Raw genomic sequence first — 22,719 nt, forward strand, 5'->3', positions numbered from 1 at the left:
TCTGGCAGCACCGTGGCCTACTTAGGGAACGGACGTCCGGTCCTGGCGGGAGGTGTGGCACACTGCACGCCTGGTTCCCCCTCGCCCGCGGAAAGATCGTGGCCAATCCCGTGTACTTGTCGCAGCTTGTCCGGTACACCCGTGACGAAGGCGGGTTGCTCATTGGCCATGACGTGCATTTGGATATAGCGCGGAAATGGCAACCGTCGCGGGTGTCTGAAGGGCCGGATTGCCTCCCCCGTGACACGACGCGCTCTATATATAGTCCGAGTTGGGGCACGTTGTAAAGCGAATAGTTGGCTTGTCTTGTGAGAAACCCCGGGTGACCGAGGTACTCGTCTCATATGATATTAGTAAGTAGAGACGCATAAAAGCTATTTCGCTGCAGTTTCTGCATCCGCTCGCTAGCTTGCAGAGCCGCCATGTAAACTTTCCCGTTTGTCATCACACTGGATCAGTTCTTCACAACAGCACACGCACAACTGACAGAAGAGATGATTTGTTCCTGTTTGTCCGTCGACTCGGTCGCACAGTCCATGGGTGTACTTGTCCCGACTCCTGACCTTGGGATCAGATGATCAAAATATCACTTGTAACATGACGAAATCACGATGCGTAGACGGTCTGCTTTTCTAGTCTCTTACTGTCCCTGGCCTGGTACAGCCCAATACTGTTTTAGATTTTACGCTTGCACGATACTTGTATCATGCTTGTAATTTCATTTGACTGCAGAGCGAAACAATAATCCCCGTTAGTAACATGACGAAATAGCTAGCCCTAATTAAACTGAATAGTAGACCGTCTCACTTGCGCGGCTCAACGGCGATACAAGCGCTACTTGTAAAAGTCTGGTCCTCCCTCGCCTCCATCCACAGTGGTAGTTGCAAAGATTCCGACTTTTTTTTTCAAAGGATCCCGTCGTCGAGGCCAATCTTCAGCCGCACCCGGATTCACCCGTCCCCATAGTCTGGACTATGCAGCCCCATAATGAAATCGTTTCGCGAATCTCCAGCCGGAGCCGCGTCCGGGCGAGCGGAAGTCCATACCGAGGCTCCGAGGAAGACTACGTCTACAAAATCCGTGCAAACGTTTCGCAGCAAGTGACGAGTGAGTGATGAGGTTGTCAGCTTGTCAACAAGGACCTGCTCTTTCCATCGTAGTGCAACAACCCGCGCCGCGGAGATGATTGTCTTGAATAGCCAACTACCAACAATGGTGTGTCATGGACCACAGTCTTACGCAATCGCCGAAAACAAGTGGCGTGCTGGAATGCAGATAAGGGGCAACAGGGACTCGGGTTATGTGTTCACGACGCCCGTTTCCTCGGGAGTTATCCGAGCCCGGAGATTCGAGGATTTGTGGCAAACACGGAGTCAGGACGGCTGGCAAGCCTCAATGTAACCGTCATGACGCAAGGCCGCACCACCCCTGAGGAGTGTTGCTCTCCGTTTGTCTTTTCCAACGGAGGAACTGGGACGTCTCGTATTTCTTTGTTTACTCGATGCGTATAGCCAGTCTGAGACAGTTGAGCCCGGTTGTAGGAATCATGACAACTTTTGAACCAAAAAACTAGTATTGAATAGGTCTAAAATAGCAAAGAGTCTCAAGCATACTTGGAATATTTACGTGTTTCACATATATCATAATAAGAACAAGACAAACTAGTTAAAAAAAACATTATACACCATTTGCAAACGAAAGTCCACCGGCCTCGACATCAACAGACATGGAGTGCTGCAGCCCGCACACCTCAAACAAGCGGACGGGCGTCAAGTCCTTGGGCGTGCCCACAATGCCCTTGGTCTTGAGCAGGGTGAGCGTCTCCTTGATGGCCCTGTACGCGGGCGCGATGCAGGCAAAGGAGAAGATCATGATGCGGAAGCCCATCTGGCGCGCCTCGTCGACGGTAATGGTCGGGCTGGCGCCGTTCTCGACGCTGTTGAGGAGCAGCGGCCAGGGGGCCAGGTCCTTGACGGCCTGGGCCGCCTGCTCCTTGGACTTGAAGCCCTCGAGGAGGCCGACGTCGGCGCCGAGGTCCCGCGCCGTACGGAGACGCTCGATGCACTCGTCGTAGCCGAGCGACTGCAGGGCGTCGGTTCGCGCAATCAGCACAAAGTCGGAGCGCATGCGGACGCGCGCTGCGTGGGCGGCGCGGATGCGGGCGTAGTACTCCTCGCGAGGGACGACCTTTTTGCCAGCCAGATGGCCGCACCGCTTCGTAAGGACCTGGTCCTCGAGATGCGCGCCGGCAACGCCAGCCCGAATATATTGCTCCACCGTGCGAGCGGCCATGATGGGACCTGGGCGGCACGCAGTCAGTACTTGGGATATGCTAGAAGCAGTCGAGGCCTGTAGACGCTTACCTCCGTAGCCAGTGTCCATGTCGGCAATCAGTGGCGGGCCAAAGGGGTCCAGGTTGGCAATCATGTCTGCATTCTCGCGCATCTCGTGCAGCTGGGCAATGGCCAGATCGGGCTGGCCGAGCCTAGAGGCCGTGGTGCCTGCTCCCGTCTACAAGTTCCATGATGCGTTAGTGAATATCCGTTGGTTTGTGACGGTGAAACCGTGTCGACGTACCATGTACATGGCGTTGAAGCCGAGCTCAATGGCTGTGCGTGCGGACAAGCCATCATAGACACCAGGGCAAACAACGAGCTCGTTGGTCTCAAAGAGCATCTTGCGCAGCTTGGTGGCTCCGGAAACAGGCTCCTTGACCTCTGCGCTGGCGTGGTTGAGAGCCAGGTAACCAGGGAGATTGCCATGCCCAGATACCTGTTCATGACTGCTCGAGACGTCGCCCATGTCTCGAGCAAGAGGGTCGTCCAGAGTCATGGACTTTTCAAGTGCGCTGGGCAACATTTTGATTTTGATTTTCTGAAGAAAAAAAAGAAGGTGTAAAACTTCAAGTACGAAAGGGAGAGCTGGGGAGAGAAGGGCCAGTAAAAGGTTTTGTAGTGCTCTGAATATAGAACAAAGTTCAACTTCAACAATGTCTTTTTCACGGCGACATCAGCGGGGTTTTATAGAAAAACCGGCCCCGAGCAACGTCGCAGAAACTCGCGTCTTACAAAGGCCCTTCATCATCATAAGCCCGGCTTTCCCCTTGACAATGTCTCCTTGCCACCCAGCCAAACACGGGACAACTTGGTCGCACAACCACGATACATGATTGTACAGAGTATGTCGTACAAAATTTAGAGTTGGCCACTGGTCGTACGTTGTTCACGGCTCTGCAGGGCATTCACGGCGTCGCCCCCAACAAAGCTTGGCGACGACGGCCGGTTCCCCCCCCCCCCCCCCCCCTCACCCTGGCTGTAGGTAGGATGGAGGGGGGACACCTGTTCGGTGGCTGAGCTAGCAAGTAAGCTTATCAGACGGAGGGAGGAGGAGTTGCTGAACTTGCACAGTCAGACCTTGACGATGTGACGGGACGCCGATGAGCCAAGACGTGTCATGACCTCTTTGCTCCGAGGGTTGCGCAGGGTTGCCAAGGGATGGCCATCGTCGGTCGTCGACACGCTTTACCCAATACCGCAACCACACACACTGCCAAGACGCCGGGGATAAGTCCAAAAGCCTTAGCAACGCGGCAATCTACTCGGGATTACAGGCGGAATGGCTCATGCGAGATGGTGAGATCGCCAGGCCCCAAGGCCGGGCTTCGAGGCTAGCCGTAGGTGCTGATAGCTGTACTGCCCGGTAGTACGACTATCGCCAACACTAACCCAGGACTCACTCCCACACGGGTCGCGGCGGCTCCTCCTCCGTGCTTTGCCAGCGGTGCTCGCGAATAATCGTCGGGAATACCCACATGCCATCATCCGTCTCCACATGACGAAAGCTGGTGATGCCAACGAACCCCGATCACCCTCATCACCCCGGCCTAACACGGGATGAGGATGGAGCCGTATTACCATACTAAAACTCCCTTCTCTGCTCTTGCCATCTCGCGATCGGTTTCATCACCACGGGTGGCCGGCAAGGTGCGGAGGGAGGAGGGAGGAGGGAGGAGAGGCCCAGGCCACTCCGCCACAGCGGCAGTCGATGCTGGTCCAATAATGACGGCCTCTCCAGGCGCCATGCTGGCGACCGTGACCAATGGATGTTGGGTCAAGGTTGGTTGTCATGTCGCGTGGGACATGAGCGGCCCGCAGCCAGAGTTGTCAAATGTACTCCATAAGGTAGGTATGTGAGAATGCTAATTCTATAACGGCGTCAGTGGTCTTGCAGGCTGAGAAAACCGTTTCCAATGCAACGCAGTGTTGCATCACCGTGTTAAGCTTCGGGGGAAAAGGGTTGCTTTGGCTCAGTGATATACCCTTGGGCTTACGTGGCATAAGTTCCTTGGCGGGCAAAGAAACAGAATCTCATGCATGAGCTACTCAATAGAACGGAAACCACGACACGACCGTGTTTAGTTCAGCAGCAACTTGTCTCCGTGATGCCGGTTTCATCGTGGTAAAAAAAAAAAAAAAAAAGGCACCATCGCATCACACCTTTTGCCTGCCCAGTGACTCGGCATGGCCAAGAGGAACCGCCCCATAAAGCGGGTCGATATTAGATTTGCTTGCGGCCAAATACGTCCACGGATTGGCTGCAGGCTCGGGTTACTCCGTTCATTCCCGCTCCGTTGAAATGGGCAAAAGGACGGTAGGGAAAGGAGGGCGCAAAAAAAAAAAACATAACTGGCACATCTACTCCGTCGGCCGCTGTCAGAAACGCTGACTCTCATCACTGTTCTCCTGTCCATTGCTCTCCCACTGTACGTGCATTCGCGGGAGCCTCGGTAGATTTCAACATGGAGAACCCAGGCAGGTCGGATTCCGACACGGACCGACAGAGCAAGGAAGAGAAGCCAGTTGTCAGGAAATTATCGCAAAATGTTGACCTCAAACTGGCCTACCTGCCCATGCTAGCGTGTTGCTTCGTGTCAGGCCTGACTGACGGCACCATATACAACGGTTAGTCGGCGCGGTATCCGCTCTTTTGTTGCCAGGTACAGTCAGCTAACATGGGTGTTGCGGTTTCTTTGGTGTTCTCCCAACAGCCTACGGAACCTTTGTGTCAATGCAAACAGGTACATTGTTCTTCACCCCGCGCCAGGAGGTTTCTCAGTCTTCACTGAGATGATTGATGACGGTACGGCTCACACCATGTCTTGCAGGAAACACGATCTTCGTTGCCCTCGGCACATCTGGCTACAACAACAAGCCGTATGGATGGGCCAGGTCGCTTTGTTCGATTGCCTTTTTCATTGTAGGCTCGTTTTCATTCTCTCGCTTTGCGCTGTACCTGGGCGGAAGACGGCGGGGGATCATGATGCTCTCGTTTCTCATCCAAGCCATTCTGGTCATAGCCGCCGCCTCCATTGTGCAGGGCGGCGTCGTGGACGGCTCCTACCCGTCCAAGCGGCTTCCCACCGACGTTGATTTCAAGGAGCTCCTCATCATCGCCTTGCTGAGTTTCCAGGCAGCCGGTCAAATTGTCAGCAGTCGTACGCTCAAGGTGGGAGAGGTTCCCACCGTCGTCGTCACCAGCATGCTGTGCGACCTCATGTCTGATCCGGCATTGTTTGCGCTGGCCAAGAACGACAAACGCAACCGCCGATTCATCGCCTTTGTCCTGACACTGGTAGGAGCCATCTGTGGCGGCTGGATCTCCAAGGCGGCCGGCGCCGTTGATCCATCGCTGTGGACAGTGGCGGGAATAAAGCTCGTCATTGCGTTTAGCTGGCTGTTCTGGAAGGCTGAGCCCGACTCCGTGGTTTGAAACATGATGGTATGGATGGTGAGGCATTCTCGTTGGAATGAAAAAGAAGATGAATGAGCGGACACGCGGATTATAGACTTGCATTGAAGCATTATTAGAGCATTGCATAAAAGGGGCCAAGAGGTTGCTGTCTCGATGGTGCACCACGCACGGGTCGCGAGAGCATTTGTACTTTGTTGCGCATGTAGATGAAATTGATTGGCCTGCATCATGAGATTATCAACTCTCGTACTGCTGCCAGGCAGCTTGGTATGGTCAGCTGACTCGGAGGCATCATGACCAGTCACTTGGGCATGCCGAACTCGCCTGTTCTTCCGCAGAGTATGGTGCACCAGGCCGGTAAGCTGGAGTCAAACAGAGTTTCGAGTCTGCGGCCGAGCTTGGCGATCCAGACGCGTCAGTGTCCCGTGCATGGAGTCGAAGCGTTGCAGACGAGACGAGAAACATGGTGTTTTGGTTCGAGGCAAAGGTTTGGGTCTGCACGAGAGAGTCGAGGTGGGACCCTGACGAGCGCCACACACGCCTCCCATTGGCTCGTGGCGCGCAGGGAGCGTTGATTGCGGCTTTCGTATCGGCTGGCTGCGACGGCGCCAGATGGCTCTCCTGCCACGCAGTGCCCAGGCCGTCTGGCCGTCAATATCATAGATCCGACTCGGGTCCTCCGTATTCGCGGCGTTGGAGCGGGTGTAGTGTCAATTGAGTCAAGTCTCGTGGCATCCACATGTTCCCCATTAAAATAACTCTATCGTGGAAAGGTAGTACTTTTGGTGGCCCTCGTCCCACGACACGCCTTGATCCGTTGTGGTCTGGTGTTGGCCGGTGACACCTTATTTCGTCCCATGTGGGAACGTTGCATGACGCTCACAAATTGACCGAGCACCATTGACAGCTGCCAGACAGGGTCTAGGGTAGCTGTCAAACGACGAGCGATCAGCGGGCCGCATCCCCGTGGTGCACAGATCGCCCACGATGTTTTATTAGTACGGAGTACTCAAGTGCTAATTTCATGTCAATTTTGATTGCTTGGTCCGGGGGCCCAGAAGACACTGCTAGAATCTGGGGTCCGGGGACTCTTGGCACTCGGCTTTGTACATACATATATGTACTCTGTAGATTGTCAGCGTGGAGCCGGACCATGTGGGACGGATTCTCACAGAAACCAGACCTCGACATGTACGGAGTATGGCTTCCATGTTTCCTGTTGACCTTGGCAGAGCTCCGCCCCGCGGCTCAACTCGCTGCTTAAATTGACGCTTCAATGTTAAACGCGCCATTCATGGGATTGACCACACCAGACTCGGTGCGGTGCCGCCACCTGCCCGCCAGACCCCGCCAGTCTCCATGCTGCATGCTGGGAGAGCACCACATGCAGGGAGCCCCAGACCTTTCGCCACAGTCCAGACAATCAAGAGGGTCTAGAACCTGGTCCATCATCCATCAACCATCAAGCCAACAAGCCGACAGCCGTTGATGATCCGCTGCAACTGCACCGAGCACAGAATTCCCCGTGACTCGCAGCCAAGCCACCAGCCGGCCTACCGACCAGACATCTCGCTCTCCATGCTGGGACATATCTTCGAATCCTGTGATGCGATTCAGGCATGCGGCATCATGCCAGGGGCAGAATTGAAATTTTCGACTTCAACAACTCCCCATGCCTTGATCGTCCGTCTTCATCCCGCAGCCGCCCTCTCTTCGATCTCACCCGCCTGTCCTCGATAGCCTCGAATCGACGCCCTCACCGCCACGTCGCCTCTTCGCTCGTCCTGACCGTCCAATCCATCGAGCTGTTGCCGAAGAACAGAGCTGCCTTTTCCTAGCTCGATGCATCAATTGTCCTGGGCGCTCGCACCTCTGCATGGCGCCCTGCAGCAGCTCCCGTCAGACACAATCGCACTCGTTGAAGCCGCCGAATAATGCTTCGTAGCCGCTCATAGATAAGCCGTTACCGGCAAGCAAACCCTGACCCGTGTTACGAAGCCGTCAAGATGCGACTCTCGATCCGAGAACAGCTGGCAACGCTCGTCATACTCACTGTCCTCCTCGCCCTCGCCATTGTGTCTGTTCCCACATGGTTCTTTGTCCATACCTTCGTCACTGGGGTTGCGTCGAGCGGCCTTTCCTTGACCGCCTCTCTCAAGGCGGCAAGGATTGATTCCGGGCTCGACTTGTTGCAGACAATCAGTCAGACGGTGGCAACTCGTGTCTTGCTCCAGCAGGCATTCGTCAACTTTTACAATGAAAACGACACGGATCCATTTGACACCGCCCGTACCGACTTGGCTAGTGCCATGAGCACCAACCGCTTCACCGGCCTCCTCCAGGCTAGATTATATTCTAGAAACGACACGGGGGCCAATCCCGCCGGTCTTCTCAACGTCACTGGCAGCGGCGTCGGTACCGAGACCAACAATATACAGTTGCCGTATTTGACCCCCAATGGATCCAGAGTGAACCTCAGCGACACAGCCTATGGCTACCCGCCGTCCCTGTACCCGAATATTACATATCGGAGACTGGGCTATCCCAATCCATACCAGCCCTCCACCCCAGCCTTTGGTGCCTATGCCTTCCCGGGCGTCGCAATAAGCGACAATGACGGCCTTCTTCTCGGGCCCTTGATGATTAACGAGTCCTTTGCCCTCATGTCCATTACCGTTCCTGTCCGATCGCTCAGCGTGCAAAACTTTATTCTTGGCTACATGACGCTCATTGTTTCTGCTGGATCCCTTTTCGACGTTCAGACGACTCGTGAGGGTCTGGGATCGACAGGCATGGTTCTGCTCGTCGGGCCAACCCATCCATCTAACCATTTCCCGGGCCCCATTTTCCTTTCTAATAGCACCTACTCACCCCCAGTCGATGCCTTGGCACCCTCAACTGTGAAATTCGTCCTTCCTGTTATTCCCATTGCCGGACAAACCGACCGCCATGGCAAGCGAGACTACGCCACCGGCGACTTCTATAGCCCGTTTACGCTTGCACAGTACCCAGCGGTGCTCAACGACTATGCCAAGCATAATTCGCAGCCGAATAACGCCAGAGCACTACTGTCAACAAGGAACGAGCAAGACGTGTCGGTCGCGGTTGGTGTTGCCCGTCCTAGTTCAGCCCTGGTTGACTGGGCCATCGTGGTAGAGCAGGCCGATGGCGAAGCCTATGCGCCAATTAGTACTCTGAGACAGATTCTGCTCGGCTGTGTGTTTGGCACCGCCGCATTGATATTGCTCCTCGTCATCCCATGTGCGCACCTCAGCGTTGGCCCCATCAGACGACTCAAGATGGCGACTGAAAAGTCCATCTCCCCGCCTGGATACGAGGAGGAGTATGAGGAGTATGATGAGCAAAGTCCGAGTTCAGGCGGCACGGGGTCGTCTGGCTCCATCAAGGGCCTCTTTGCCAATTTACGTCGCAAGTTCAGGAAGAGACGACGAGCAATGACACAGGCTGAAATTGACAACCATCGTCGAATATTCAAGATTCCGGGGCGAGTTGAAGATCGAAAACACTTTGTCACCGACGAGCTTACGGAGCTTACGCAAGTGTACAATGAAATGACGGATGAGCTCGTGAAGCAGTACACTTCTCTTGATGAAAAAGTCGCTGAAAGGACTCGCGAACTCGAAATAAGTAAAAGGGCAGCCGAGGCCGCCAACGAGAGCAAAACATTATTCATTGCAAACATTTCACACGAGCTCAAGACGCCGTTGAATGGCATCATGGGCATATGCGCTGTTTGCATGGAAGACGACGATGTTGGGCACATTAAGCAGTCGCTAAAGACTCTTTACAGATCGGGTTTGTTGTCCTGTTGCAGCATGAAATTTCCAGAAACCACCATTACTAACGAGTCAAAGGCGAATTGCTACTTCACCTTCTGGAAGATCTGTTAAGCTTCTCCAAGAACCAAATCAGCCATCAAATTAGACTCGAAGACAGAGAGTTCCGCCTAGGTGATATTCAATCACAAATCATATCCATTTTCGACACCCAAGTCCGCGAGAGCAACATCACGTTTGAAGTAACGTTTCTTGGCTTCGAATGCGACGAAAAGCTCTTGAGATCAGAGCAGGAAGGTACCGCCATGAAACTCCCCGCTCTAGGACCGCCAGGAATGGGCCGGCTCAAAGACGTGTATCTATGGGGCGATCAACATCGAATCCTACAAGTCATTATCAATTTGGTCAGCAATAGTTTGAAATTCACACCAGCTGGAGGCAGGGTCGAAGTCCGCATACGCTGCCTCGGCGACATTGAGCGAAACAGCAACGAAGAAAGGCCACACAGGAACGGCTCCGCCCAAAGTGGACGAAACCGGCACAGGATAAGCTCAGGCTCTGCACAGTCGTCTATTTCCAAGGCTACGACTCACACCTCGGCGCTCCAGGACAGTTCTACCACGGCTGTATCAAGCCACAAGGGTCCCAAGGCAAATGCTCACGTCCATGTGCGGGAACGATCCCCAACGCCGCCTCGGCTCCATACCAAGCTGTACATGTTTGAGTTTGAGGTTCAGGACACTGGAAGTGGAATCCCCGAGGCAATGCAGGAGAAAGTCTTTGAGCCCTTTGTACAGGTGGATTCTAGTTTGAGCAAGAAATTCGGAGGAACCGGTCTCGGACTGAGCATATGCTCGCAGCTTGCCAAGCTGATGAATGGCTCAATTAGCGTCACTAGTACGGAGGGCGTGGGATCAACGTTTTCCTTGCGAATCCCGCTCAAGCATGTCCAAGACCGTGTTCCAAGCACTGCACCCGGCAGCACGCGCTCCAGGCCCCCGAGTGTTGGGTCCATCGTCGGCGATGCCCACCGCAATTCACTCAACGGCGGCATCGTCGACCCCGAACAAGACGCTAAAAAGAAGGACGTTTCTTCTGTTAGGGAGGACTGCCAACCTCGACTGGTTGGTCTCAGCACTCCCTTTTTCGCCCCTACGCCGCCGCGCACCAGTGAGGACCAGCAAAAAGCAGCGATCCAGCAAGTCAGGGCCGACAAAGCGGGCCGGGGCGAACTGCGGGTTCTGGTTGCCGACGACAATTCAACCAACATTGAGGTAGTCAGCAGGATGCTCAAGCTCGAGAAGGTGAACAATGTCACGATAGCAAAGGATGGCCAAGAGGCGTACGAGCTCGTCAAGGCGAACATGGAAGAGGACCAGCCATTCGATCTGATCTTTATGGATATCCAGATGCCCAATCTCGATGGACTGCAATCCACCCGTCTGATTCGCCAGATGGGTTACGTGGCGCCGATTGTCGCACTCACTGCCTTTTCGGAAGAGAGCAACGTCAAGGAATGCATGGAATCGGGCATGGATGAGTTCCTGAGCAAGCCGATTCGCCGACCTGCGCTGAAAAACGTACTCACTAAATTTGCAACCATCCCAGAAGAGATGGAAGTGGCTGCGTAATAAAATTCATTATTAAACCTGTGTGCAGACGTGGCTGGGGAAGAGAAAAGTTCTGCAAAGGGGGGTGATTTTTCTGCATTGAACATTGTTTTTGACTGGGGGAGCGGGATTACGGCATTATATAGCGATACACTTGGATACCATTTTATAATACATTCTGACCAACACTTGCCGAGTTTCAGTTTTCCATGCCCATGGATCAGCCTCGACTGACTGACTGACTAAAAGGACCGAATAATGTAGAGCTGTCGGTTTATACCACGTGCAGCGACAAGTGGTCGTTTCGCGGCTTGACAAAAAATAGCGCAGATGAGATGCCAACACGGCTATACCACAAGGGAAGAGCTCTCAGCTGATAGTCGTTGAGTTTGAGAAGCCGCCCACTCGGCCCCTGGGCCCTGGAGAGATCGGCGCCGGATAGTTTTGATGCTGGGACAACCTTGGCCGTGACGGAGGATTTCATGCCATTATTAATGCCGAGCCTACCTGCTGCTGACTCGTAATTACTTTGGACGCTGGCATAGCGCTATATCCAATGTATGTCAAAACCCTTCCTTTGACAATAAAACTCACGTAAAATACTGCTCTCAAAAATCATATACTATTAATTAAGAAGTGTTTATAGTAAGTTTAGGCGTAAAAATAAGGCTTTTGAGAGACTTTTAATACCCCACTGTCGGTAGTTGTTGGCCAAGGATTTCGAGCACCCACATATCTCATAAAGCACGGAGCGGCTTGTGGAGAGTCGGTTCCATTGAACCTATAAACTTGGAGCTTGGGTCTGCGGAGATCGACACTTTGCGGAGAATAGTCGGGGACTTGTACCCTGCCAGACCCTCCTTTGCGCCACCAGACGGTTTGGACATAACACGTACTGCCTAGGTTCATGACAACAATTACAACGGCGGGGAAAGGCGTAGACAGCAAGGCGTTTTTGGGTGGGCTGATGGTGCGAGCTTTACGAGACCCAACAAAGGCTGGCGCGGCGTGGCACGATTAGCTACAGTGATCGACATTTTTCATCGACCGCGGTTGTCAGCCAAACCAACAGCTCGGGAGGTAGGGAGTCCTTGGCAACCTCAAGCTCGCCTCGGGTCAATAACATTGAATACTGTACTCGACGAGTAAGTAAACATTACAACAGTCTACTCACGCTTGACGAGTGCTAAGTCGCTCTGTTTCATTTTTGGCAGAGTTTTATCGCTTGCCTGCTGTCCCTTAAAAACAGCCAAGGCGGCAGTGAGGTCACGAAATCCACAACGCCCCTGGAGCAGCTGATGGCCTCGAGTGACTTAATAACAGCCCAATTTGTGTGTGTCATGTCTGGTAGCTCTTTGTAATGTAGAAGCCTACCGGTACTTCTATTGTGATATAAATTAGGCGTGGAATAAAGTACCTTTTAGATGCCGTTTTTTTATTGGCTCGGAATCCCTGTCGCGACCTCGCTGCCGCCTTGGCTGTTTTTAGGGGACTTAGTTTTCATCACATCGGACTGACTAAGAGTAGCAGTGAAGAAACCGGGGAAGTGCCTGCACGACCTTGTTTCGAAACCTCGCCATCGTTCGTTTCAAAACCTCGCCATCAGGGGTCAGCTTCATGCGACATGCTTTGTCACTGTAGTATCATGTAGTATCATGTCGTATCATGTAATTTCCGCACTCGAGATTCTGTTTGTTTTCCCCCTCTATCCATGCCGAGTGTAATTACAGTTGATAGACGACTAGCTTATACATACGTATTCACTTTATGTGCAAACTATGGATTATATAAAGCAAAGGTCAACAACCTCTTTCTGGTGAATTTGGATCATCACCAACAATTCCTTTCTCTACTCTCTTTTAAGATTCACAAAGCCAGCGGCTAGTTATTTATTTCGTCATGAGGCAGGTCCTACTCTTTGCTGCCTGGGCATGGGCGAATGCGGAAGCTTGTGCAAGCTGCCAAGGCAAAGCCTGGACGAGACGCAGTGGCAACGACGACAACAACAACATCAATGCCATTTCTCCCAATTCAGATGAGGGATTTGCACAATTTGCCTGCCGCACAGTGCCCGCATCTGGTGCCGACATGGGCAAACGTGCGTCAGTCAAAAGTGACTGCGGTAAAAACAAAGATGCCATCGAGACTGCGCTCAAGACTTGCGTCCAATATGCAAAGGCCGGTGCGGAAGAGGCAAAGAAAAAAGACAGCCAGCTGTTTGAATTCTTCTTCAAGAAGGAAAACGATGACCAGCGGAGCAAAATCGCTGAGCGGTATGAACAGATAGCGGCCGAATGCGGCGCGACACAAGGCGGTAAAATCTCCGTCACTTGTCAAGAGGTCATCGGGTCGTGCACGATACCCGAGACGCTGCAGAATGCCACGGCAGTGGCCGATACCAAGGTGGAAAACAGGATAGGGACTCGTGTGCAGCTCTGCCAACCGTTCTTTGACCTTGCCGAGGGCGGCTGTGGCCGATTTGACCGTCCGTCCACCATCGTACACGAGCTCTCGCATGCCCTCATCGGCACGCAGGATTTTAATTCAAGCTACGGCTTGCGCGCCCTCCAGGAACTCAAGGCTGAGCAGAACTTGGAGCATGCCGACACTTATGGCTTTTTTTCTCAAGCAGCTTCCAAGGGATGCAAGACGGCCGAACTGGAGAAGGCCCGTGACTCTGAGGTGACTGTATCCCGTCCAGGGCAGGGGATTCAACCGTCCACAGGGCAGCTTGATGGGACTCAACCGTCTACAGGGCAGGTGCTTGAGGGGACTCAACCGTCTACAGGGCAGGGGACTGGATCAACTCCAGGTCAAGGTAGACCACGTCCATGGCAGTGGACTTCATGGCCGTGGATTGGATCAACTCCAGAGCAGGGGGGCCGGATCATCTCCGGAGCCTGAAATCCAGAACGGCATCAACATCCCCTTCGGCTGGACTCCGTAGACATTAAAGAGTCCTGAGGCTATGCATGGCTGCATCGACCAGCTGTCAATCAGAATTGGGTGGGGAATGGGGAGGCGGTAGCAGGACATGTGTTGACGACGATGATGTGAACAACTACAAGGCGGCAGTTGCAGGCAGCTAGCTTACCTTTATAAGACCCCAATAACCTGGTTAGATAGCTTCAATCAAGGACTATTCTACTTTTATTCAACTTGTAGCCAGCCACCTCGCGATATGTTGTAGTGCCTTCTTTCTTTTTTTTTTTAGACAGCTTGAGACTATTAGATAGATCTGCATGTGGTATCACGACCCAGCACGCACTGCAGTGTAGGCCGCAGGACGCGCCGGCTGCAAGAGGTTACGTGGGAACCACGGAATGATAGTCGGCACAACAGTACGGCAGATAGGATTATTGGGACCTGTAAACAATCCAACAGAGCTGTATTGTTGACATCTTCAAGAGATCAGGCGTGGGCTTTATCTTACTTTTAACCGGTAAGCCAACGCGTTCACGCGGCCCCTCCTGCTTGTTGACAAGCTTTTTATACTCGGAAAAAAGAGCATAAAACGGTCGCTGTCTAAAGGCCTTGGTATAGGGTCGCAGCCGCCAAATCCATGTCCGAATTCTGAAGACCAACTTTCAAGGGGAGCTTGGTATTATCGCCAACGGAATTCTATTTATTATTATTAATACTATTATAGCTGCTTATACTACTAGGTAGTAATATAATTAATATTATAGATTTCTCGGCAGAGCCAGGTAATAAAGGTAGGTGATATCAAGTTATAGCGCATTAAGCTTGTCTGTGTTGGTATAATTTGGTCCATCACGCAATAATAAAGTCAAAGTCAATTTAGAGGGGAAAAGAGGTACGTGGTAACCAGATTCTTTCAAGTCAATCGTGCTATACTTGTATAGCCGTTATATAAACAGAACCTAAGCTTTAGCCGTAGCATTAGCTAATTAGGAACTTGGTTAGGAAGCAAGAACTTGACCCCAACTGTCTTCCCAGATTTAATCCGCTCCACCAACGTAATAGTGCACAAGCCTAATTATCTATCCAAGTCCATAAACTATTCGGAATCGTATCGTTTTCCCATTTCCCCTCTCTAACAATTCGCATCTTTTAGCGGTATTTAACGCTCTACTTACTTCTTCTCTGATCCCTTTCCCTTCTTTGTCCACCAGCATTCTCCTCCCCGGCGCAGCTAAGCCTCGCCGTGACTGCGACCATGAGCCACTCCTGCATTATTCAGCAATAATAGTCTTAGGTAACGTACCGTCAAGATCCCTGGAGGTGCGTAATCTGGCGCGGGAAGTTAAGCAGTTAATAATCGTACGATCGCTCTCAGCCCATCGTTCAAGTGGAAGATATCCAGCTTCCGGGATTTTACGTGCTAGTAAGCGTTCACCTGATCCAGGGTAAGACACCAACACGACTTCGGCGGTTAAGGGAAGCGGAGAGGTCTCGTCAATTCATGTGCCGCAAAGAGACACGGCCGCAGGTCATGGACCTACGTCGGATGTACCCTGGCAAGTTTGGGACGTGATGTGCCCGCAGGCCAAGGTGGCCGAACCAATCCCTGAGAATACTAACCCCAGATTCAAGGCTGTCCAACGTCAGCTGGAAAGGCTGCGGTGACGGAATCAGATGAGGCATCCCGACAAGGCAAATCTTGCAAGATCGAGAGAGCTGCCAAGTCTCTGGAGGCAGCCCATCACGAGAGCTGGGCATTACTAAAAGACCATCTTGTTGAGTGTTCTCGACGGGAAAAGCGCGTGGCAAGCAATAGTGTTTATAGCATTGACAAATGCTTGTAGCTTATTCAGGAGTAGATTATAGGCTTGTAGATTTGACAGATACTAGAAAGCGGTTGAGCATTACATACCGACCAACATGGCCCGGGGATTTGTATCCGTAATAATCCTAGCTGAACAGGAGGGAAGCAGTGAAAGGACGCATGCATCAAGGACATGGAGCTGCGACAGACAACGATACGGCCAGCGCGACCAATACAATGCTAACGGCGACACAGAGGGAGCAGAGGAGGCGACAGGGTTAATAGAGCGATGAAGCGGACTAAAGTAAGAAAAATGAATGAGTTGGGTTTGATGGTGGTCTTGTAGAATTTGATTCTTTAAAGCAGCGGGAGGTAAAGGGCTTGTTATACTCGTGCGGGCAGGCGGTCGAAAACGGCAGCCAATTTGCAGCGACCGACTTTACCCCTGGACTTGACGCAAGTTGTTATAAGGCTATCTCTTTGAATACAAAGGGGCTCGCGGGGGCCCTATTGCCCTATATATCGCGCGTTATAAAGCTAGTACTACTAAATAAAGGATATATTTTATATTAATACCTAATAAGAGTATTAATATAAGGAATATTACTTAAAATATATAAATAAACGTATTATTTAATTGTTATTTTTTGATTCGTATATAACCCCTCAAGTGAATACGTACTGCACAAGCCCCTCCGTATTCAAAGAGATTCTGCCTCTAACCCATATATAGACAGGCAATAGTAGTGGGCCACTGCGAGACGCTGGTACCGCTGGTGTAAAAAAATCCAGTATAGTGCCAGCACCACAAAAAGCTACAGCGCGGTGCTATAATTTTACACGGTAGATGCATATATTACTAATTGCACGATACTAATTGATAGATTTTTATAGAGCTTTTTTTAGAATATAATAAAAAATTTATTTACAGGGATTAAATATATAGCTTATAAATTACAAATTAAGTATTATATATTACTACTATAGTAATCACGATTCATCAACCAAGATACCAGACCCGTAATTAATATTATATACAGGGTACTAGCCCTGAATTTCCGGGCACCTTTGGCACTTTTTGGCGCCACAAGCCTATATAGAGCCCCACTCACACTCCTGGATACATAATCTATTTACGCATCCCTGGGACATCCTTGCTATTATTTTCCTAGTTTGATATTGTCAAGGCCGCGTCTAATAAGTGCATCGTTAATAACTCATGAGCACATCTTGGTAGCTATTTACGTACCGGACACCTTGGCACTCCCAGCAGCATTATATCAAGTCCCACGCTTTTTCCATAAAAACGAGAAGCGTGGATATACAAACGCAAAATTAAAGCGTATGCGCGCGAGTCAATACATGTCGTAACTAGTTATACCTGCAAGTCCGGTAGGATTTAATACCCGGCTGCGCTGCACTTTCCGTTTCTCTTGAGCAATCAATAATTCTTTGAAAACTTATACATCAGCAGTCCACCGACTTGTAAGATGCACAAGTTGCATCTTACAAGTTCCATCCAAAGTACAAACCATCCCCGATCTATGCATTCAATGATATTGGCATCATAAAATTATCAACCCCGATTGTGAACAGCAGCACGATTAGCTACGCGGTCCTACCGGAAAGTAACTCTGTTCCGCCGGTTGATTAATTTGCTGTAGCAGCAGGCTGGTAAGTGCTAGTAAACTTTGCACTATGAGATGTTCTTGGAAAGGTGTTGACGAATAGGCAAGGGGCCGGAAAGCTCCCTGAGACAAATCTCGTGTGGATAAACTTAACAAGATCACTATTCCTATTCAGTCACCACAGTACTGCGTAGATCATCATCCAGAGGGGAGGCGTGTACACAGTATAACCGGTCAAGACACAGTATGTGCTGGTGGCAGTGGCAAGACCCTGTGCTATGGGGATAGCGGCGGTCCTCTTATCGACCAGCAAACGGGAACCTTGATTGGTGTCACGTCAAAAGTTCTTGAGGACGCAAAGGAAAATTACTGCGGCCTGTCCACGGTATTTACTAGGGTCAGCAGCTTTATCCCTTTTATTACCGAGAATCTTGAGCCTGCGCCGTTGACAGATGCTGAAATTGACGACTTTTTCAACAAGGACTGGGCACAGAAGGATGATTGAAGAAATTTACATCACGTTTTCGCGCGACAGGGACCTCTGCTAAGTAACTAGGTACTTAAGTAGCTAGATAAATTGCACGACAAGTAGAAAATTGACAACTTCCCCCGTTGTAAAGCAAGCCTGTGACGAGCTGGAAGGGACTGTTGGCGTGCCACGTGTGCTCCCATCATTACTACCTAGCTAGTACCGGCTTGTAATAGTACCTGGCTACAAGTGGCTTGCATATACAGCCGAGTTGGTTCATTTCCATATGTGTTAAAGTAAAGTTGGCATAGAAAGTGCTGAATCAAACATTGCAGCTTTGCGTTTTTAATGAGAGTCCCGAGTGCCACGCCACTATAATCACGAGCCTTGTATAATTTCAACTTGAATAATAATTGGTCTAAAATGCCTTAAATTACTATAACTGGCCTGAATTTTACCTCCGGTCCGTGTTTTCGTGGATTGTCGCGGTCCTGCCGTTTTGGTGTTGAAGGCTGCAGCACCTCAACACCACAAGCAACTTGATGCGGCCGGAGGGTAAAATGAAAAGGGGCTCTAAAAATAATTCAAATCTCACAGCTACAGAGGCGAGAATCCAACACCTTCAACGAACTCGAATACAGTTTCAAAGCTCGAGTTCAGCAGCAACAGCGACAGCCTTGGAAGCCAGAATTCATTCGTGTTGGCTTCAAAAAGGTCGAATCTAGTTCTCTGGCCGCTTCATCTGAAACATTGATGCAGTTGGCTCAAGAAGCTCTTTAGTTTGCCGTCTATGGGCTTGGTCCGATGCAACATTGCGAGGGCGACCCTTTCTCGACTCCATGAAACAGGGTGATAAACCCGGGTATTATCTTGGCGCGCGTGGCTTGGACGAGGCTGGGGAATCCCGTATCCCTGTTTCCACAGGTCCACATACTTTTAGATGTACTCCGAATGGTAGCATCCAATGTGCCCGAGTTATGTACTGATCCGTTACGCCTTGTCAAGCAGCTCCCCGTACTATTCCCGAGTATGACTGTAAGCATCTGTCTGATACCTTCCAAGACTGCTCCAATGGATCGAGAACGACATAGCTAGTGCTTTGTATAACGACGTCGAATCACTAGCACTGTCTTGATAGCGCGCCATTCCGTAAGCGGTTTCTCTATTGTTTCCAGCACACGCCTTTAATCAAGGCCGTTTCCCATACTGCATATGTCCATGTAAGCGTAGTGAGTGGCCAAAAGTCTCTACATCTTACTCGGGGGACAGGATTTGCGCGCAAACACAAACAACTTTGTGCCTGTCGAGGTGTGTATTGCTACGCATACACTGCCCCGCTGTAGGGCAGCTTTGGCTCACAGGGCTGTAGTTTTACGTGTAGCAGTCTTGAGTATTCTTGTTGTGTGTTGAGTAAGCAAAAACTTGTATCATAGTTCTTCCTTCTTTTCCACAGAGCATGTCATTTTCTGTGCTGGTATTAATCGGGCGAGCCTTGTTCGGTAGACCGACAACAGACAAACTTGGCAAAACCTGGTATTGTGGAGCGGATTACTCTGGAGGTAAGGGCTACTAAGCATTGGAAAAACTAACTGGACTACAACATGACGGCATTATATTGACAAACTCGTCATCTGCTCTACGATACCAATGCCGGGTTTCTACTGGCCATGCAGGTACGGCTTGGCACAAGTAGCTCCAACACAAGTTCCGGTAGTCAAAAACTGAGTTTCGTATATTGATACACACTCCACATTGTAGGCGAATATAATGACTTGAATCATGCCAGTAGACTCTGGACCATTATCTAGTGGGCAAGCCGGTCTGTGTGCTACTATGTTCCGTATAAGCAACCGATGGTGGAAGTATACTTTAGTTCTTGTAAAGCCATGTCTCCTTTAACCCTTTCAGGTGCATGCCTGTTGCCGACTTGTAGTTACGCACCTGTGTTTAAGTGCTTTGTAATCACGACTATAGCGTCAGCCGGACGTAACCACCCGGTTAATGTATGCAGAATTAATTATTTGGTAGCATATAATTAAGTCCTCTCAAATATAAATTAAACATGTCCCCTTACGACTATTCTACATCTGCATCCCCTCTTCTCTAGTCAAATAATCCCAGCACCATCTTGATTATCCTGAATACTTGTTGTTTCAAAACTTGTATACTTCTCCGTCGTCACCTGTGATAAGGGTACGATAGTAGACTCGAAGCGAAAGGCTTAAATCCAGAGATAATCTTGGAGGGTGTCAACGGTTCTTGATTTTGTATGATTATGAGAGGGACTAGCGACCACTCTATATACCTGAAGGTAACGCCTGTGCCTAGAGCTCTTGCCAGGTCATGTATTTAACTAATCTGTGAAACCAACAAGTGCTTTGTCGGTGAAGCCCATTTGTTGGATTTCACAACTGTTGGGTCTTTTTCGTGTAATATGACCCCAACATGAAGCTCCTCCATCATATTTTGAACGGCATCTTGGCCGCAATGACCATCAGTCAACCACTTGTTCAAGCGGCACCGGCAGAGTCGATTTCGGCAACAACCGAGACCGTTGCCGCCAGTGGTGAACAAATCGCAGCCAGCAAGGACCAAACTCGGCCCTTCTACGCTATTTCTCACCAAGTTCTCCAAAAATCAGGCGTACGGGATGCTCTCAAGAATGGAGCCAACGCTACTGAAATCGACGTCACGGCTTGGTCCAGCGGCTGGTGGGCGGACCACGACGGGCTGCCTACAAGAGCCGGGGACACGGCGGAGAAGATGTTCCAGACGATTGCAGCAGAGCGCCGGGCCGGCACAATATTATCTTTGTCTGGCTCGACCTTAAGAACCTAAACTATAAGTCTGATCCCAGTATAAACACCAGTATTAAAGGACTTAGAGAGCTCGCCCGCGACATTCTGCAACCCGCCGGTGTCAAGGTCCTTTATGGACTCTACAAGTCCACCATTGGCAAACGAGCATATAAATCCATTCGCAGCGACTTGAATGAGCACGAGGCTCTCAATGTGGACGCCGAGGTTGCCGTGTCGGAAAGGGAGCTGGCATATTTGCCTCGAGGAAAACGCGTCTACTCCAACGGGTGTTTCGATCTGGCTTTGGAGTTGGAGGGTCCATTTGAAAACCTGAGCAAGGCTTCCAAGAGAGAGCGGAGCTTTTGGAAAGGTATTCGGATGGACGCTTGCCAATCACAGCGACAAGACAAAGGGTGGCCCGGCTGATCAATGACGCCAAAGTCGACGGCCATATTTACGGCTTCAAACATGCAGACTATCATGACCACAAAGATACCAGAGAGTCCATGGAGGACATCGCTCGTGTCATTCAGGCGAATGGCGGCTACCGAATAGCGAATACCAATGACAACCCTTGGAGCGTGTAGTTGCCTAGTATTAATTCGATGAAACCGGAGCCAAGTCAAGGGCAAAAATATATATTATCGGCAACAACGAGGTATACGAGGTTAAATTATAAATGGCCCTTGTAAAGTAGTATTTTCCTTTTACCTAGTCCTGTTACATCGTAATGCAGTAATAATTGAACTTTTCGTGATATAAATCAACCTCTCTAACCTCAAGTGCTATTATTTAAACCCCGCACCTTATAACCTACTAGTTCATTTAAATCTGGTAATGACTCTAGTATGTTACACGGCAGCATATATACGTGTTACACGGAAATGGGCCAATGTCACACGGTTACACAAGGGCTACGGTCACGGGATTAGGGCAGAAGGTCCTCACCGACTTCTTGTATAAATAGACATCTTCGGTCCCTCAAGGCCTTGAGGAAAACCAAGGACCTTTGATACCAAAGACTGTTATTAGATGAATTGAGTTATTGCTCCAAGCCCTCTACTGAGCCCTTGTCACAATACGCAAGGTCCAAGTTATCGCAAGTTGCCTACATTCTCTATAATCTAGCGCTTCTAGCACCACGAATATAAAAGGTAATAGTACCGGACTACTTACGGCCACCTGCATATACACCTGCTAAAAATGCCCATCAATTCCCACTGTACTATTCGCATCCCTATGAAATCCTAGTGCCGATGTCCAAAAACAAAGGGGGTCCCCTGCAAGTTGAGCGTCTTCCTCTCTTCAACTCACCGCCTGCAGCCGCAGCGTATTGTGCCTCACAGCCAGAGGCAACTTTGGCCGCGCAGCCGAAAAGGACCAAGTACATGCCGTTGCTGTGCGTGTCGTCTCAGGCGTGTATGGCCAGTTTACATTCCTGGTGGCTGGGGAACCTGGCGTATAAGTTGACTTTTTATTCCCCGGTTTCTCGTTCAACGGTGTAGCCTCTATGCATTTCTTATTACTTGTCTTCTCGGAATAGTGGTAAGCCATGACTATATACTTGTACTTCTTCTTATTATAGCCCTTTATCAAATGGTTGACACCTAAAAATACAGCCTAATAAAAGAGTATTGTTAATAAGAAACCTTGAAATTATCTAGATAAAATATATAACTTATTAAAAGCTTTAAATAAAAGTGTTTCATTTCTGGTATATTGCGGTTACGTGACTAGCTGTTATGGCCTTGGTACAAGTTGGCTACTACAGCTAGCCAGCAACTACATCGTGTGCGGGCTGTGCATTTAAATCTATCAACGTATTATCACGGTTTAACCACATCAAGTAAAAGGGAACTACACAAGGGCCCGTTACAGTTAACATTATGTACCTGTTGGCTCTAGATATCCTGTATTTTCCCGTTGATAATACAAGT

General features: G+C 50.3%; 5 protein-coding genes across 5 annotated transcripts; 4 read left to right on the top strand and 1 right to left on the bottom strand.

The window, feature by feature from the left end:
- Positions 1-1,677: 1,677 nt before the first annotated feature.
- On the bottom strand, positions 1,678-2,859 carry MAA_00457 (Pyruvate/Phosphoenolpyruvate kinase; the record flags this gene model as incomplete). Its single annotated transcript, XM_007818455.1, has 3 exons — positions 1,678-2,300; positions 2,364-2,511; positions 2,578-2,859. 3 exons carry the CDS (start codon positions 2,857-2,859, stop codon positions 1,678-1,680), a joined length of 1,053 nt encoding a protein of 350 aa, XP_007816646.1.
- A 1,939-nt stretch (positions 2,860-4,798) lies between these two features.
- MAA_00458 (DUF1275 domain protein) lies at positions 4,799-5,769 on the top strand (the record flags this gene model as incomplete). Its single annotated transcript, XM_007818456.2, has 3 exons — positions 4,799-4,961; positions 5,048-5,077; positions 5,165-5,769. 3 exons carry the CDS (start codon positions 4,799-4,801, stop codon positions 5,767-5,769), a joined length of 798 nt encoding a protein of 265 aa, XP_007816647.2.
- Positions 5,770-7,757: 1,988 nt separating this feature from the next.
- MAA_00459 (histidine kinase) lies at positions 7,758-11,179 on the top strand (the record flags this gene model as incomplete). The annotated part of the gene is made up of 2 exons (XM_007818457.1): positions 7,758-9,567; positions 9,627-11,179. 2 exons carry the CDS (start codon positions 7,758-7,760, stop codon positions 11,177-11,179), a joined length of 3,363 nt encoding a protein of 1,120 aa, XP_007816648.1.
- A 1,878-nt stretch (positions 11,180-13,057) lies between these two features.
- On the top strand, positions 13,058-14,105 carry MAA_00460 (Metallopeptidase, catalytic domain protein; the record flags this gene model as incomplete). Its single annotated transcript, XM_007818458.1, has 2 exons — positions 13,058-13,840; positions 13,947-14,105. The coding sequence occupies 2 exons, from the start codon at positions 13,058-13,060 to the stop codon at positions 14,103-14,105; spliced, it is 942 nt and encodes a 313-aa protein (XP_007816649.1).
- A 6,324-nt stretch (positions 14,106-20,429) lies between these two features.
- MAA_00461 (phospholipase D) lies at positions 20,430-21,208 on the top strand (the record flags this gene model as incomplete). The annotated part of the gene is made up of 2 exons (XM_007818459.1): positions 20,430-20,797; positions 20,842-21,208. 2 exons carry the CDS (start codon positions 20,430-20,432, stop codon positions 21,206-21,208), a joined length of 735 nt encoding a protein of 244 aa, XP_007816650.1.
- Between the last annotated feature and the right edge of the window lie 1,511 nt (positions 21,209-22,719).

The sequence above is a fragment of the Metarhizium robertsii genome (genome assembly GCF_000187425.2).
Source record: "Metarhizium robertsii ARSEF 23 chromosome Unknown MAA_Scf_3, whole genome shotgun sequence".
NCBI classification, from domain to species: domain Eukaryota; kingdom Fungi; phylum Ascomycota; class Sordariomycetes; order Hypocreales; family Clavicipitaceae; genus Metarhizium; species Metarhizium robertsii.